The 17193-nt window shown below is 34.5% G+C and overlaps 2 protein-coding genes across 2 annotated transcripts; one reads left to right on the forward strand and one right to left on the reverse strand.

Annotated features, from left to right (window-relative positions):
- Window positions 1-1291: 1291 nt before the first annotated feature.
- On the forward strand, window positions 1292-2230 carry LOC109681059 (olfactory receptor 4Q2). Its single transcript, XM_020155641.1, has one exon. It carries the CDS (start codon window positions 1292-1294, stop codon window positions 2228-2230), a length of 939 nt encoding a protein of 312 aa, XP_020011230.1.
- Window positions 2231-8545: 6315 nt separating this feature from the next.
- Or4k14 (olfactory receptor family 4 subfamily K member 14) lies at window positions 8546-9481 on the reverse strand. Its single transcript, XM_020155634.1, has one exon. The coding sequence runs from the start codon at window positions 9476-9478 to the stop codon at window positions 8546-8548; it is 933 nt and encodes a 310-aa protein (XP_020011223.1). The 5' UTR covers window positions 9479-9481.
- Window positions 9482-17193: the final 7712 nt, after the last annotated feature.

The following is a 17193-nucleotide window of genomic DNA, read 5'->3' on the forward strand; positions in this document are numbered from 1 at the left end:
ATGCAAAATGTTCTGTGTGTGGAAGAACTGAGCTGAGTCAATAGCAGTTATCATGAGCCACACAGTTTCCTAAGGATGGTCACCCATTGCAGTTAATTCAGTAGGATCTTCCAGTAATTTCTTCCTAAATGAGTAAAATGCATACACATGCAGGCACACACTCACCCACACCAAACTTCTGATTTGTTTTAATCTCAAAGAAATATTTTCTTTTTACACAATTTGATACATAGTCAAAAGGAAGAGTCATTTGAATGCATGCATCTTATGATTTTATTTAGATCTTTATAAGCATGATTTGTTTCCACAAGAATGAGTTATAAATATAAATATATTATAGATAATAATAAACTGAAGAGAAATATATTATAGGTAATAATAAGCTTGCCAATAATTCAGACAACATAGGCAGAGGTCAATGAATTAGCAGTAAGACCAAAATGGACTATGATCCTTTATTGTCATTTGGAGAGATTAGATTCCTAGAAGAGTTATCTTGGTAGAAAAGAGGACAGGGATTTCCTTTTCCCAAATAAATCTTCTACAGATTGTAAGGCCCATTCATTGGAATTTTTCTTTTGTTTTCTGGGGTTTGAACTTGGGTCTTTGCACTTGATAAGCAGATACTCTATCACTCGAGCCACCCCCTCAGCCCCTTTTCACTTTAGTTATTTTTCAGGTAGGAGCTTTTATTTTTGCCTTATGCCTCCCATGTAGCTGAGATTATAGGTATGCACCACCTTGCCAGCTGCTTTGTTTCATTAATGTTTTGCCCAGGCTTGTCTCAAACCACAATACTCCTGATCTTTACCTCCTGTGTAGCTGGGATTACAGTTGTGAGCCAGTGTGCTTGGCTCTGTTCACTGAGACCTTAAACACTACCTTGTTACTGTATTTTTTTCATAAAGATTTTTATTTACAATACTAATATCTCAGAGTAGTTTGACATGTTCTTGAGACTGACAGTGGAACATGAGAAACAACGCACTGCTTGAAACAAGATGGCAATGCCATCCAATTAAAGGTAAGGACTATGTTATAGGTTACCTTATGCTCCCATAAGTTTGGTAACTTCATTATTATTCCAAGGTTGAAGTGGTTGGAGAATTATATATTTTTATCAGTTAAGGAGAAAATAATTTCATCAATCTAATCAGTACAATTGTATTTTACAAGAAAATATTTCCTTTGACATTATTAGACTGTTGTATTTGATGTGATATAATCATCTATTTTTAATGTTATTGATGTTCAATTGTTTAATGTTTTGGTCTAGGTAGAACCAAGTCAAATGGATGAAAACCAAACAGAAGGGGTGGAAAAATTTCATCTGGCAGGCTTCTCACAGGCATCATCTATTGAGGCAGAGCTATTTGTGTTATTTCTTTTCTTCTATGTATTCACTTGGGTAGGCAATGTCATCATCATGGTCACAGTGGCTTCTGATAACAACTTAAATTCATTGCCTATGTATTTCCTTCTTGGCAATCTCTCATTCCTGGACCTATGTTATTCAACAGTAACTACCCCTAAACTTCTTGCTGACTTCCTTGATAATGAAAAACTCATTCCCTATAACCATTGTATTGTACAGCTCTTCTTCCTTCATTTTGTAGGGGCAGCTGAAATGTTCCTGCTCACTGTGATGGCTTATGACCGCTATGTTGCAATCTGCCGCCCACTGTATTATACCACCATCATGAGTCGGGGCCTGTGCTGTAGGTTGGTAGCTGCCTCATGGATGGGAGGATTTGTGCATTCCACTGTCCAGACTATTCTCACTATCCGTCTGCCCTTTTGTGGGCCAAACCATGTGGACAATTTCTTTTGTGATGTTCCTCCTGTCATCAAACTTGCCTGTGCGGACACCTTTGTCATTGAACTGCTCATGGTATCTAACAGTGGGTTGATATCTACCAGTTCCTTTGTGGTACTGGTTTCTTCTTATGCCACTATCCTGGTTAAGATTCGCTCTAAGGAAGGCAGGCTTAAGGCACTCTCCATCTGTGCTTCCCACCTCATGGTGGTGACACTCTTTTTTGGACCCTGCATTTTCATCTATGCTCGTCCTTTCTCCACCTTTTCTGTGGACAAGATGGTGTCTGTGCTTTATAATGTTATAACCCCCATGCTAAACCCCCTCATTTACACACTGAGAAATAAAGAAGTCAAATCAGCCATGAGGAAGCTGTGGGGCAAGAGTGGGCTTTGGAAAAAGCAGAAGACATGAGAAACTGGAGTGAGTTTTTGAGATCAGAGAATACGAGGTTATAAAAATTATTTTGAGTAATAAATCAGTAGGTCACAGTTTGCTTATTTAATCATCTTCCATTAAGGTACAACATCCATATTTCTGGATTTATAGTTAAATTATGCACTATAGTGGAATTGTTTTGTCTTCTGATTTCTTAACTGAAGCATGTCTGGTTTTTATTTTTTATTTTTGCAGTACTGGGGCTTGATTCACACTTGCTAGGCAGGTGTTCTACCACTTGAATCACTTCACTAGCTCAAGTCTTCTTTTGTTTTTATCAGTTTATGTTCTGCCATTTTATCTATTCATCCAATCAAATTATATTCCTCTGCTCTTTTTTTCAGTGGGTCTCTATAGACTGGCACAATGTGCTCTTTCCCAGCTCTCATCAGCTTCTTCTCTACCTTGACCTAGGTTTTATTTTGCTTTCAATTTTAATTTACTTTAACTAGATATCTACAATCAACTGAATAAGGACTTATGTGTATTTTACACTAAATACACATAAAGATAAATATGAATTGGATGAATTATATTTATATGATTTTATCATAAGCTAATGGAATATACATATGTCAGTTTCTTTGCCTTATGACACCACTAATTGTTATCTTGTTGGGTAACCGAGAGACCATTTAGCTAATATTGCGCATTAAAACACTCTTCTATGAATTATAAACCAGGTGGATTTGGACAAATCCTTTAAACTACTGTAACCCTAATTTCTTCATCTGTTGCATAACTAAAATGATGTCTACATCTCAGTGCTGTTCTGAGAATGAAAAAAGGCAATATACATGAATGTGTCTAATTTAGTGTCTGGCTCATGTAGGGTTCAGCAATCACTTATTCATTAAAGTTTATTGTTTTTAATGACAGAAAAACAGATAATGAATTTCAACATTAATGTAATGAGCTTAACATCATTTGATATGTAGTCCCTAGTTTGTGGAAGATATGTGAAAGTAAGTTCATGGTAGTTTCACCACAGTTTGTATTACTGTCAATACTTGTATCCTTAGAATTATATTTAGCCTAGCTCACAGACCTGCTTACTGCTCACCCAGTCTCTATAATAAAAGACAGGAAAATTAAATGGAAGTTTAGAACAAACTTGACACAAATGCAAACATGAATCTAAATTACAAATGAACTTGAAGTATTTTAAATTTTATATCATTTTTAGTTAGTGGATAATAAAAAGTGCAATTTCAGTCACTAATTTGTGTGATGACCTGAGACAGAAGCCAAGAATATTTGGTAAATTCATTGAAAACTAAGAATTTTATCTTTATTATCTTTATATCCTCAAAGCTTACTAAAATGCCTAAAATAAAATGAATGAAACAGAGATTGAAAAATGTGTTGAATAAATACAGTCTTTTATATCTTCTTTGATCAATGTGTTTTGACTAGGCAAGAATAATTTCAAATAATTTATTTGTAAATTTTACATTGAGACATCAGAAACACTTTGAGAGATACTGCAGAAGCAAGAATATATCAAATTTTAAAAACAGACACCAAAGCAATTATGTAACACCACTATCATCAGAGAATTCAGATAGGTATTTCAATATTGAGCAGATAATTAAGTATTCTAATTCATAAGAGAAGCAACTATAAATAATGTAACTTTGTGTATAGAAAGTTAAGATGGAATCAAATTTAATTTGAATTCAATTAGTACTTTTTTATTGTTATGCTGGGTAGGGTACATTGTGGTATTTACAAAAGTTTTTATGAAGTATCAAATATATCATACTTAAATGCACCCCCTCCACTATTCTCCTTCCTACCCACCTCCCCCTATTCTTAGAATGGTTTCAACAGGTGTCATTTTTATGTTTACATACATGTACACACCTTATTTGTGCTATATTCACCCTCCTTCACAAATTGTGCTACAAACACAGAGGTAACTGAGGATCATACTTAGGCAGATTTGAGACAATGATAAGCATGTAATCTAGTAGATTTTATAATAAGTATTAATATATAGAGGTCTTCTATCATGGCTAGGATTTCCCACTAATCAAAGATGAGAGGGAAAAGTGGTTTTTACAAGTTAAAAACTGTTCAACATTTTGGAGTAGAAGATAAAAAGTGCATCTGCCAAAATTACTTTTTATGGAAAAGCAAGACAAACATTATTTATAATTTATTCACTTGTTTACTATTAGGAAATTTTAAACAAAGTGTAAAAAAACAGATGTAACTTTACAATCTATAGGATAATTTAGAATACATATGTAAATATGAGTATAAATTAAGCATTTGGAGAATAGTCATCACAAAAGACATTCAAAGGGATTATTTCTGTGTATGAAACAAATACTCAGAAAATTTTAACATTGCTAGCAATTTAAATAGCCCCCAAAAAAATCCTTTTGAAAGGCTGCTTTCATTTACAACATAAAGTAAATGGCAATTTATATAAAGACTACTGAGAGAAAAAATTAAAGTCTCTTCTATAACAACTATATTTCAATAGAAAATTAAGATGAATAACTAACAAAAGAATAAAAAAACTGTATTAATATCATATGTATTCAGAGACAAGAAAATTACTATAGACAGAATCAAACACATAATGATAAATGAGACAGTGAGGTAAGAAGGTATAGGTATAGCAATCATAGATGTGTAGATACCGAATAAAAGAGCTGTAGTATATGTGAAAGAAAAATTGGTAGGACTGAAAGAAGGTGAAAAATTTCAGTCATAGAGCTTTCAACCCTCTTATCAATAACTGAGAGAATGAGACAAATTCTTTACTACATAGAAAAATTAAACAATACCATCAAAAACAGGACCTGAGAGTTGTTGAAGACTCTACAGCAGAATACACATTCTTTCCAAACGCCAACAGAACATGTACCAAGAAGGATCAGATTCTGAACCATAAGGGCATGTTAAAGAATTTAATAAATTGAAATCTGGCATGAGTCGCTCATACTAGAAATTACCTAGATTGACAGTGCATGGTACATACATCCATCTTCATTGATCAGGTGGTAGCAAGGTGGAGAGTGAAACAGAGATTAGAAATGGAGTATGAGTCATTAGGTAGTTATGGGAAGCCAGAAACATCATAAGGGATCTGGCTTTTATTTGGGCACTTCTTATGTATTTGGCCCTATGCTAAACACATGCAAACACACACAATATGTCAATCTTTACATGTTATTTTAATATGATTTAACATACTTAAAATACTGACACGTTTCTATCTATCTATCTATCTATCTATCTATCTATCTATCTATCTATCTATATAGTGATAATTTAATTAAACAAAGTTCTAGAAAGTTAAAGAAAAATTGTACAAAAAAGTGAGCTCTTTCTTTTAGGTTTGGGTTGTTTTTCTTTCTTTCTTTCTTTCTTTCTTTCTTTCTTTCTTTCTTTCTTTCTTTCTTTCTTTCTTCTTTCTCTCTCTCTTTATTCCTCTCTCTTTCTTTCTCTCTCTCTCTGTCTCTGTCTTTCTTTCTTCCTTCCCCTTATTTCCTTCCCTCCTTTCTTCCTTCTTTCTTTCCCCCCTCATTCCTTTCTCTATGTCTTTCTCTTTCTTTTTCTGTGTTACCTTGAAACATTTTTATTAGCTTCTCATCATCATCTGGAAAGAAAACATATAGAGAAACATCATTAAAAACAACTCTCACAAAGCATGGTCACTACTATGTATCAAAGCAGGTACAAGATATTTTACAGTCACAGATGTATGATGCAGTACTGTCCTAATATTTATGATATTAGAGGATGCAATTTAAAAGGTGCTATTTGAAGCTTGATTTTACTTTTCCAGCAGAGGGCCCAAATGTTCCCCTCTGCCATATTGGACTATGATTATGACATGAAAATTCCTCTTCATATAAATTTTTGCCTATTTATTTATAGTTGTGGAAGGTTGCTTAGGTCTAGTAATTTGACTAGTAATTTGACTAGTACTTAAATCAGGATAGTTGGCCACCTTAGACTGGACCTTAAGAGAAATATTGTTTTCTGTTAACTTTGCAGCTGGTCTCTTCTCTGGTTTGATTTTGAGTTTTTTCAGTCTTGGGTGATTTATTACTGTTTCAGTCCTAGACATTTTTTTTTCTAGAAGCAACATGGTGGGCTGGATAAATCATGACACATAGAGCCATGCAAGTTGGATTTGAATACTGGCTGTGCTATGAGACCTCAGGCTAGTTTCTTGGCTACTCCAGACCTAGTTATCTTACCTAAAAAATGAGGACAACACAGCCCCTCATCAGATAATTATTATCATTATTAGTGAGAATCAGATGAGATTTTGTTTTATTTTTCTTTTTGAGACATGATCTCATTACATAGTGAAGGATGGTCTTGAACTTGCTCTGTAGCCCAGGCTTACCTTGATCTCTCAATTTTCCATTCTCCTGAGTGCTGAGATTATAGATGTATACTTCCATGTCTGACTCAGAATGCATTTTGTGTATGAATTTATCTAGCTTAGGTCTTGACACATACTTAGTCCATTTCCTTTGTAGTGAATGGAGCCAAAGACATGAACAGTAGACTCCCATTTGTGATGTTAAGAATTTAAGGGATATGGATTTCCATTTATTTCTTTTGACACACTTTTAGATTGTATTTATAAGCATCTCAATATACAGTCTCTACATAGGTCGCAATTTTTCTGTGCTGTCTTCCAGATTCTGTTTTAGAGTTCAACAGAGAAACAGAACAATAGGATAAATATACATAAAATATGCATAAGGATATTTGTTAGGGGAATAAGCTCACACAATTATGGAGGCCAAAAATTCCCATATTCTGCCATTCACAAGCTAGGAACCAAGCCAAGTCCAAAGGCCTGAGATTATGTGGTCATTATCTTAAGTCCCATTTCCAGGCTGAAAGCCCAAGATCTTGGAGCACTTATGTCCAAGTTAGAGGTTCCAGCTCAAGCAGAGAAGGTGAATTTGCCCTTCTTCCACTTTGTTCTATTCTGGCCCTCAAAAGATTGTATGATGCTGCCTACACTGGTGAGGGTGATCTTTACTTTGTCTACTGACTTGAATGCTATCCTCTTTTGGAAACTCCCTCCTTGACACACCCAGAAATACTGTTTTACCAGCTAACTGCCCATCCTTTAGCCCAGACTGTTAGCCCACGAAATCAACCATCACAGATTCTGTCTGTACTTTTCTAGTGTAAACTTAATTTAATACATATAATCTTAGATTTGTCCATTGAATTGAGCACCCAAGGAACAGTGATTCAATCTAGTGCCAAGACTTTGGTTTCCAAATACCATTCACTACTGAGAAGAATCAGGACTCTTTTGAGAAACATCTGCTTCCAGCTCTAGAGGAATAAAAAGTGAAAAGTAAGGCTGCTAAAGAAGATCTCAAAGACTAAGGGGGCATGTTAAAAGGATACAGGGGCTCCCTGACCACTCTTGGAAGTTCCAAATGATTGTAATTCACTCATCAACTAAAAAGCTGCAGTGATGTGAGTGGAAGAGAGGGAGAGATTGAGAAACAAAGCATAAGTAAAGTAAAAAAAGAAAAGAAAATCTCTTCTTCATGGATTATTAGCTAATAAATATGGAAGGAAGCTGGGCATGATTGTACATGTTTGTAATCCCAACATTTGGGAGCCTGAAGCAGGAGGATTTAGTTCCAGACCACTCTAAAATAACATAGTGAGTCATTATCTCAATTTAAAAAAGAAGGTGATATAATTGAAATCCCCCCAAAAAATAATAATTTGTTTTTAAATAGTGTATTTAAATTAATGGGTACTAAAACCATTAGTTGAAAGATTTTGGAATCAAGGAAATACTTGGTTAATGCTAAGCCAATAGGTCACTCTAGTCACAACAGGGGAAAACTTTCCTTTTTTTTTATTGTACTGGGGATGCATTGTGATATTTACAAAAGTTCTTACAATATATTATAGTTGAATACACCCCCTCCATCATTCTCCTTTGTCTCCCATCCCCCCATTCCTAGAATAGTTTCAACAGTCTCATTTTTCCATTTACATCCTTCATATCAATTTTGAGCAAGATTATTTAGTAAGATAATTCAGGGTTTTATAAAGAAGGAAATTGTAGAATTAATTCCAAAATGTGTGGAGTTGAGGATAATGTTTATGTATTTGTATATTCAAAATAAAACTATAACTTTTGTTATAGTTTTTGTTATTGTAACATAACACACTATAAGTTACACAAAGATAATGTTTGAAGGAATTCTCTGGGCAGAATCATACTTAAAACGTATGTCCTCTGAATGAGTAGTTACTGTGGAAATCTGGAATTCAGTGAAAAGTCACATGTCTGTTCCACAGTTTCTTCATAGCTGCTTTCATTTCTTCATTTCTCAATGTATAGATGATGGGGTTCAAGAGTGGAGTCAAAATAGTGTAAAACACAGACAGGAGCTTGTCTACAGAGAACCTGCTGAAAGGCCACAAGTAAATGAAAATGCATGGCCCAAAGAACAGCGTGACTACCATGACATGTGCAGAACAAGTGGAGAGTGCTTTAGTTACTCCACCTGCAGCCCACCGGTGGACAGTCACAAGAATGACAGCATAGGAGACCATAAGGAGCAGAAAGCAGCTCACAGAAATCAGTCCACTGTCTGCCATCATAAATAAACCCAAGATGTAGGTGTCCATGCAGGCAAGTTCAACCACTAGAGGAAGATCACAGAAGAAGCTGTCCACCTCGTTTGGGCCACAGTAAGGTAAATTCACAGTGAAGGCTAATTGACTGATGGAGTGCAGAAATCCAATGACCCATGAAACCAAAACCAGCTTGATGCAAGTCTTCCGGCTCATCATTGTCATATAATTCAAAGGTTTGCATATAGCTACATATCTGTCATAGGCCATGGTAACCAACAGCACCATCTCAGCCCCACCAGTAAAGTGCAAGAGAAAGATCTGAACCATGCATCCCCCAAAGGAGAGGAGTTTTTGATCACTAAGGAAATCCATAATCATCTTTGGGGTAGCAAATGAAGCCAGCCACATGTCTAGGAAAGACAGGTTCCCAAGCAGAAAGTACATTGGTGAGGAGTTCAAGTGGTGAGAAGAAATTACAGCTATGATAATGAGGAGGTTTCCCAAAATAATGGACACATAAATCCCAGAGAAAAATACAAAGAAAAAAATTTGTAGGTATTGTGAAGAGCAGAGCCCATGTAACACAAATTCTGACACCACAGAATAATTCTGCAGGTCCATTTTCTCAGGCTTCAGATTCTGTTCTGAACCTATATAGAGAAAAAAATTTCCATTGTTTGTGTTAAGATGGGTGAACCTGGAAGATGTAATGCTAAGTGAAATTAGCCAGGCACAGAAAAGTAAATATTGCATGAAGTTGCTAATATGCAGAATATAAAAACATTGAATTAATACAAAGAGAGAGTAAATGAGTAACTAGAGGCAGAGAGGGTGGGAGAATTGGGGCAAAGTTGGTTAATGGGCACAATGTTTCAATTAAATAAGAGGAATACATTGAATACACCTATTGTAATCAACTGTTATGATTATAGCTAATAGCAATATAATTTATTCTTGAAAATTGCTAAGATAGTAGGTTTTAAAACTGATAGCTATGTGAGGTAATACATATGTTAAGTAGCTTGATTTATCCATTCTTCAATGTATACATATATGAAAGCATCATGTGGTATATAGTATAATTGCTGTCAATTTAAAGAGGAGGAAAGGAAGAAATGAATAAAAGAAGGGTGGAATGAGTAACAAAGGAAAGAGTGAAAAAGGGAAGAAAGAAACAAGGGAAGATGTAAGTGGAAGTTCCTATAAACTGCCAGACACATTAAACTGATCAAATAGGTATTACCTGAGTTTAATGTGTAGTGTATAAGAGGTACTCTACAACTGAATGTATGGAATATTATGAATGAGTCCAAAGTAACATATGTAATTTCCATTACAGAGTTCAGTGTTTTCTTAGGAGTAACTGAACATTTTGGAAGTTTTCAGAGTTGATGACAATTATAAGAACATTCTTCCCTGTTATTGGCCTTTGTCTATGGGAAAATAGAAAGCAATGCAGTGCAGAGCGTGAACTCAAAATCATTATGAGGATTGAAAATATAAGATTTTGTGATACCACACCTTTTTTATTTTTATTTTTTGAACTCAGGGCTTCACACTTGCAAAGCAGGCAGGCACTCCACTCTTGGAGCCACACCAAACACCTGATGGAGAAAAGACAGGATCTTCAACAAATGTTCTGAGAAAAGTGGTTATCTACCTGCAGAAAACTGAAACTAGATCCATACCTATCACCCTGCACTAGTATCAACTCAAAGTATATTAAGGACCTTAGTATAAGACGTGAAACCTTAGGGTTAGTACAGAAAAGAGCAGGGAATGCTCTAGAAGCAATAGGTATAGGCAAGGACTTCCTCAGTAGAACACAAGCAGCCCAGCAACTAAGAGGAAGGATGGACAAATGGGATTACACAAAATTAAGAAGCTTCTTAATAATGAAAGAAATGCTCTCTAAATTGAAGAGAACACCCACAGAGTGGGAGAAAAATCTTTGCTAGCTGTATAAGAGACAAAGGACTGATAACTAGAATAAACAGGGAGCTCAAAAAAACTAAATTCCCCAAAAGTCAATGAACCAATAAAGAAGTAGGCAACTGAACTAAACAGAATGTTTTGAAAGGAAGAAGTCCAATTGGCTAAAAAAAAAAACACCTGAAAAAATGCTCACCATCCCTGGCCATAAAGGAAAGGCAAATCAAAACCATACTAACATTCTACCTCACTCCTGTTAGAAATGCTACCATCAAGAACACCACCAACAACAAATGTTGGCCAAGATGGCGTGGGGGGAAGGAGCCCTCATACACTGCTGGTGGGAATGTAAGCTAGTACAACCACTTTGGAAAACAATATGGAGGCTTTTTAAAAAACTAAACATAGATTTACTATACAATCCAGCAATCCCACTCCTGGGGATATACCTAAAGGAATGTGACTGAGGTTATTACAAAGGCACACGCATACTCATGTTTATTGCAGCATTATACAAATAGCTAATCTATAGAAATAGCCAAGATGCTCCACAACTGACAAATGGATTAAGAAAATGTGGTATTTATACACAATGGAATTTTATTGAGACACAATGAAAAATGAAATTTTTTTCATTTGCAAGTAAATGGATGAAACTGGAGAACATCACCTTAAGCAAAGTTAGTCAGGCTCAGAAGGCCAAAAAGCACATGTTCTCCCTCATATGTGGATTATAGAACTGAAACAAATGGAGTAGTGTTATTGGACATGGGACATATGAAGGAGAGAACGCACATGGGAGGAATAGGGAAAGGGAAGGAAACTGAAAACTTGAATGTGGTTGATGTGCTCACTGTAAAGGAACAAATATAGTAATCTTAAACTGGCAGAGGGGACCAGGAAGCATTGAAGAGGTCTGGTAGAGATGAACCAGTGTGTGTTGTAATATACATGTGCATGGAAACAACAGTAAATATCTCTCTGTATAGCCATTTTTATCTCAAACTAGCAAAAATGCTGTTTTTCTTATTATCTCTTATGCTTTCTCTCCAACAAAATAGAGAACAAGAAGGCAGAATAAGTTCTGCCCAGAAGTTGGGTGGGGGAGGCCCATGTAAGTAAATTGAAAAATGATAAAATAAAAACAAGAATAAAAAAAGTTTTTCTGAGTAGCATTATGTTTTAACCATCAGCATAGATACCATTTTCCAGTGGGTCATTATTCTTAAGTGTCTGGTCTAAAAACTGAAATGAAAACTTAATTTAAGAATAATATTCATGTGGAACACAGAAAAATCACATACATATTTTCACAATTTTCTTCCTCCTCTTCTTCCGCTGTTTGCATACATAAAAACAAAACAAAATCAAGCAAATGCATTTTGCTGGGTAACTCTATCTTCTTATCTAAACAACAATCATACATCATTCCTGAAGCAAAGAGAACAGTTGATGACAAAGTTTAAAGAAGAAAGATTCTTTTAAGCTAAAAAAGCATGCAGGGGATGCAAAAGCCTATTAAGGCTAATGTTTAAATACAGGATCACTCTTAGACTTTGAACCTGTTAGAGTGAACACAAAGAATCCATGTTAGGATTGGACACCCCACCCTTGCAGGCTGCTTACTGATACCCCACCAACCACTGGAAGGACCACATCGGGGGTCTTGAGTTGAGCAACTGTCTACCTAATTACCACTTGTGTCCTCTAGTTTCCTCTAGTGATGGTTGACTAGTGGTCCACTTCAAAAGAATTTTCTCACCCAGCAGGGTTTCCCTGCCAGACTTCTCCCCTGTATCTACTCCAAGTCTGTAAACAGCTGTGGGCTCTATCTGTCTTACTGGGGTCTCCTTCTGCAGGGGTCCTTTCCAAATGATAAACCCTGTGCTGGTACTTGAGCCATCTCTCTGCCATTTCCATGCCTCTTTCATGTCTAACAGAACCCAAGTTCTGGCTGCTGTTTAGTAACATTATGGGAATGTCATAATTGTGTAGTATGTGAGATATAAAATGGCAATTATACTTTGAGATAATTTTTTTCAAGGACAGGTTAATGGAAATGATACCACAGTTACATAAAGATTTTTTTAATGTATTTTTGTTTTCTTTCCTTTTAATATTAAAATGTTATGAAGTTTTATTCTAAAATATTGCACTATGCTATCAGGGAGGGAAGCAAAATAAATAAATAAATAAAAAACCACCACCCTGTTTTCTACCCTGCTTTTCATCAACAAACTGGATATAATATAATTAGTGAATGTATAGATAACACAAATTTGGCAGACTTTAAGTATAGAATGTTTTAGAAATGGAAAATAAGAATTGCAGTCAAATCCAGAGAAAGCAAGAATGAAAGTGGGAAAGAGGGACTGGGAGAGGGAGAGGGAGAAAGTAGAAAAATTTATTAGGCTAACAGATATATTATTTACTTATTTCTTTGCAAATGATGTTTCTTCTATGTTTTATAAACTTAATGAGAATATAGTTTTAGTTTTATCATCTATATATAAGGAAAATATTAAAAAAAAACATTGTGGTATATTTTGTAATATTTCTGATTAAACGCAAAAAAGAAGGAAGATGTGGTTCAGGACATTTTCTATTTTCTTGTGAATTAAAGGTCAGTTCAAGACCTTGCTTTCTAAAGACCACTAAGAGTTGAGCTTTCTCCTATGTTAACATATCTTCGATTCTTTCTTTTTAATTTTCTTACATCACTTTATTAAGGTATAATTTTCTTTTTTTATTCATATGTGCATACAATGTTTGTGTCATTTCTCCCCCCTCCCCCCACCCTCTCCCTTACTCCCTCTCCCCTCTCTCTCCCCTACAACCCCTCACTACCTGGCAGAAACTATTTTGCCCTTATCTCTAATTTTGTAGTAGAGAGAGTATAAGCAATAATAGGAAGGACCAAGGGATTTTGCTAGTTGAGATAAGGATAGCTATACAGGGAGTTGACATGCATTGATTTCCTGTGCATGTGTGTTACCTTCTAGGTTAATTCTTCTTGAACTAACCTTTTCTCTAGTTCCTGGTCTCCTTCTCCTATTGGCCTCAGTTGCTTTAAAGTGTCTATTTTAGTTTCTCTGTGTTGAGGGTAACAAATGCTATTTAGTTTTTTAGGTGTTTTACCTATCCTCATACTTCCCTTGTATCACTTTTATCATGTGATCAAAGTTAAGGTATAATTTTCTGACCATAGAATTCACTAACTTGAAACTCAATTATTTTTTTTTTGTAATTTTATCAAATATGAAGCTATCTACTTAAATGCTTGATTTGAGGTTTTCAAAAAATCAGTTCCTCTTAGAACTTCTGTCAATACTCAGGCTTGTCTTCCTTGCTTGTTTTTTCACTTTCAAACTCACTGAATTCACACCTTATCTAGGTAATGTTAGTAGCACTGCTTACTATCTCACTTCATTGTAGAAAATAATCAATACATGGGGAAAGAAACAAATTAACCCAAGTTAATACAATTCGTCAGCACGCAAATTTTTATTGTTGTTCATTTTGCTTCAATGATTAAGTTTCAAGTTAAAAGTCATTTGTCTCATTTGTTTATAGATTTGCCATTCATAAGTTGACTACCTCTAAGAGGAATTTATGATTACTTTCAATAAAAGAGATGTTTTTTAGGACATTTCAATAAGCATCAGAATAAAAAAATCTACAAAATGATGGTTAGGAGGTACCCATGGATATTCATGTGTGGTTAACTAAGCATGCTTTTTAAAAAAGTTGTACCTCTGAACTGTCAGGTGAAGAAGGATGGAATGTTTCTGTCCCATTATCCATTTATCATAGCAAGTAAACTGGACCTCATTTACTTCACCAAAAAGAAGATTTTTATAAACTTTACAAAGAGCATTGAATACAGAACTCTTTTTTATGTGCTTACTTTTGTTGATCTTTTATAAAATTGAGGAATCTAGTAAAAAAATAGATCTGCCAGACTTCTACAGGGAAATAAAGGAACATGCCAGATAAGAAATAGTCTAATAAAGTGACATGAGTATAGTAACAGAATTTTAAAATCTAGATGAACTCATGGCTATTTTCTCTGTTTTAGCCCACTCAAATAATACTCATCTCAACTAGATTTTTAAAGGAAAAAGAGAAGCCAGAATGACTTTTTATCTCTTGAACTTTCATAAATGTAATGCAATCAATGCTGAATTGCAGTAAGTTTTTGATAATTAGAATTTTCCCCACATGGACATAATCACAAGCCAAGATCTCCTGACTAGCTGGTTACATTACTCTGACACCCACCCCAGCACAGGAGTTACCTGCCACAGAGCTGCTATTTCATTAGTATGCTTACCTCATTTGTGTCCGTAAAAATTTTAAATGTATATTTAAAATGTAATTGAAGTTAATTTGGTGCCTTATAAAGACGAAGTGAATGGGAAGTTGAAATAATTAAATGGAAAAATCAGGAAATAAATATAAAGAACACTTGGTGGCTACTGAATAAAAGATGTTGAAAAATTAGATATTAGTAATGTTTGTACAACTATGCAAACATACTAAAAATTATTGAATTGTACACTCAAAACAAGTGAACTTTATGGTATATAAATTATAACTTAATAATGCTTTTTAAAAAATAGAGGTTTAAAAAAGTGTAATAAAATATATCCAGTGTTACAATTTCAGAGGAGTGTATGATTTGCCAAAGTTTTTCAAAATAGGTAAATGAATGTTAAATTTATAATCAGAAAAGAGATCAATTATGTATATAAACATAATATTTTTAAATAAAATACAACTATCAATAGCACTACAAAAATAAATACAGGTAAGAATGACAAAGTTTAATCTTACCTCAGTTAGTATGACATTGTCCAATGACATAATGAAAAAGATAAATTAATCTATTTTGCTTATATCTTCAGACACATGTTTGCATATATCTCAAAGGGTCTTCACTAACCTGGAGTTTGGGCCAGTGCTGCACTGCAGATTGTCTGGCTTGTATTTCCCAAGTACTGCTTTGAATGGAACTTCAAAAACATATACTTTTGTTTCAGAGATGGCTTAAAAATCTCTTTCTTCTGACACCTAAAAACACTTTGGGAAAAGCCTTACATGTTTTAAGAAAATGGAAGACTTCAGATTTGAACTTTCTTTGGTGTGTATATAGCTTAACATCAAATTAGCTCTCACACCAAATTAAGAATCTCTTAATGATGAACAATTCTTGATTAATTGCCTTAACAGAAGCTGGGAAGGTAGAAATTTATAGTAATGAATTATATTCATTTCCCCAGGTGATAAAGGAAAACTTTTTGTAGTGAAAGTGATAGTAAAGTTTAGTAGGAAAGGAATATAATTTCAATAGACAAATTGGGTCATTGCTAGAGAGAGAGGATGAGAATGATGACAAAGGAAGAAAATTTTTAAAGATCTGTCACATTATGAATCAAGCAGAATAGTATGTATGTAGTTATTCAACTGAGTACAAAATGTTTCCCTTTAAATAATCACAAAGTTAATTGAGAGTCTACTAATTTGTCAAAATCACTTGAGGTTAATGTAGGACTCTTAGGCTCATGGCTTTTTTGCTGATGACAAATATCACAGAACATCCTGATTAATGATTGTCACATTTATAACTGTTCCCATGACAATCACTTCCATATTAGATATATAGGCACAATTAAATTCATAAAGGATTTCATTGCCAAGACAGCATGTTGATGTAGTAAATAGTTCCTAAGTTTCATGTCGGCATTACACAATTTAAATTAGACTCACTTAAGAGTGAGTCACAAAATATTCTAAATTCTGTTTCTCTATTTAGATGGTAATTGTTAAGTAAAGATAATAATTAGTAAAGAATGAATACAGAACCAGGTTACCATCTTGTTTGTAATATGTTTCTGAAGTTCAGATATCAGGTAGGAACAGACACATATGTAAAATAATCACAGAGAAGTAAATGTTTGATTTGAAGGTAGGGAAATTTTTTAAATAGAATTATTGGCCTTAAGTATCAACTTAGAGTGTTTTAAGACATTAGCATTTTAACCAGGGAACCCTCAGTAACTTGGACATCCCTCCATAACTTAACTGAGCCTCATTTAATTAGGTGAAGCCTTGAATAAAACAAAAACAGCAGCCTTCCCAAGCAGGATGGAATTCTACAGCAGATTGTCTTCATACCTCCTCCATGTTATCAGCTATCCTAGGTCTCTGTGGACCACAGTGTAGATTCTGGACTTGCTTCATGTTTCCCTTCACATATATACATATATTCATATGTCTGTACATATGTAAGTGTGTTTTTTTTTTCTGGAAAACTCTAATGTACTAAATAGAAAGTCAACAGCAGAAGCATCCAGAAGGTAAAAGGATAATGCATGATATTTCTTGGTTTTTGTTCTACCATT

The sequence above is a fragment of the Castor canadensis genome, chromosome 3, assembly GCF_047511655.1.
Source record: "Castor canadensis chromosome 3, mCasCan1.hap1v2, whole genome shotgun sequence".
In the NCBI taxonomy this organism is placed as follows: Eukaryota; Metazoa; Chordata; class Mammalia; order Rodentia; family Castoridae; genus Castor; species Castor canadensis.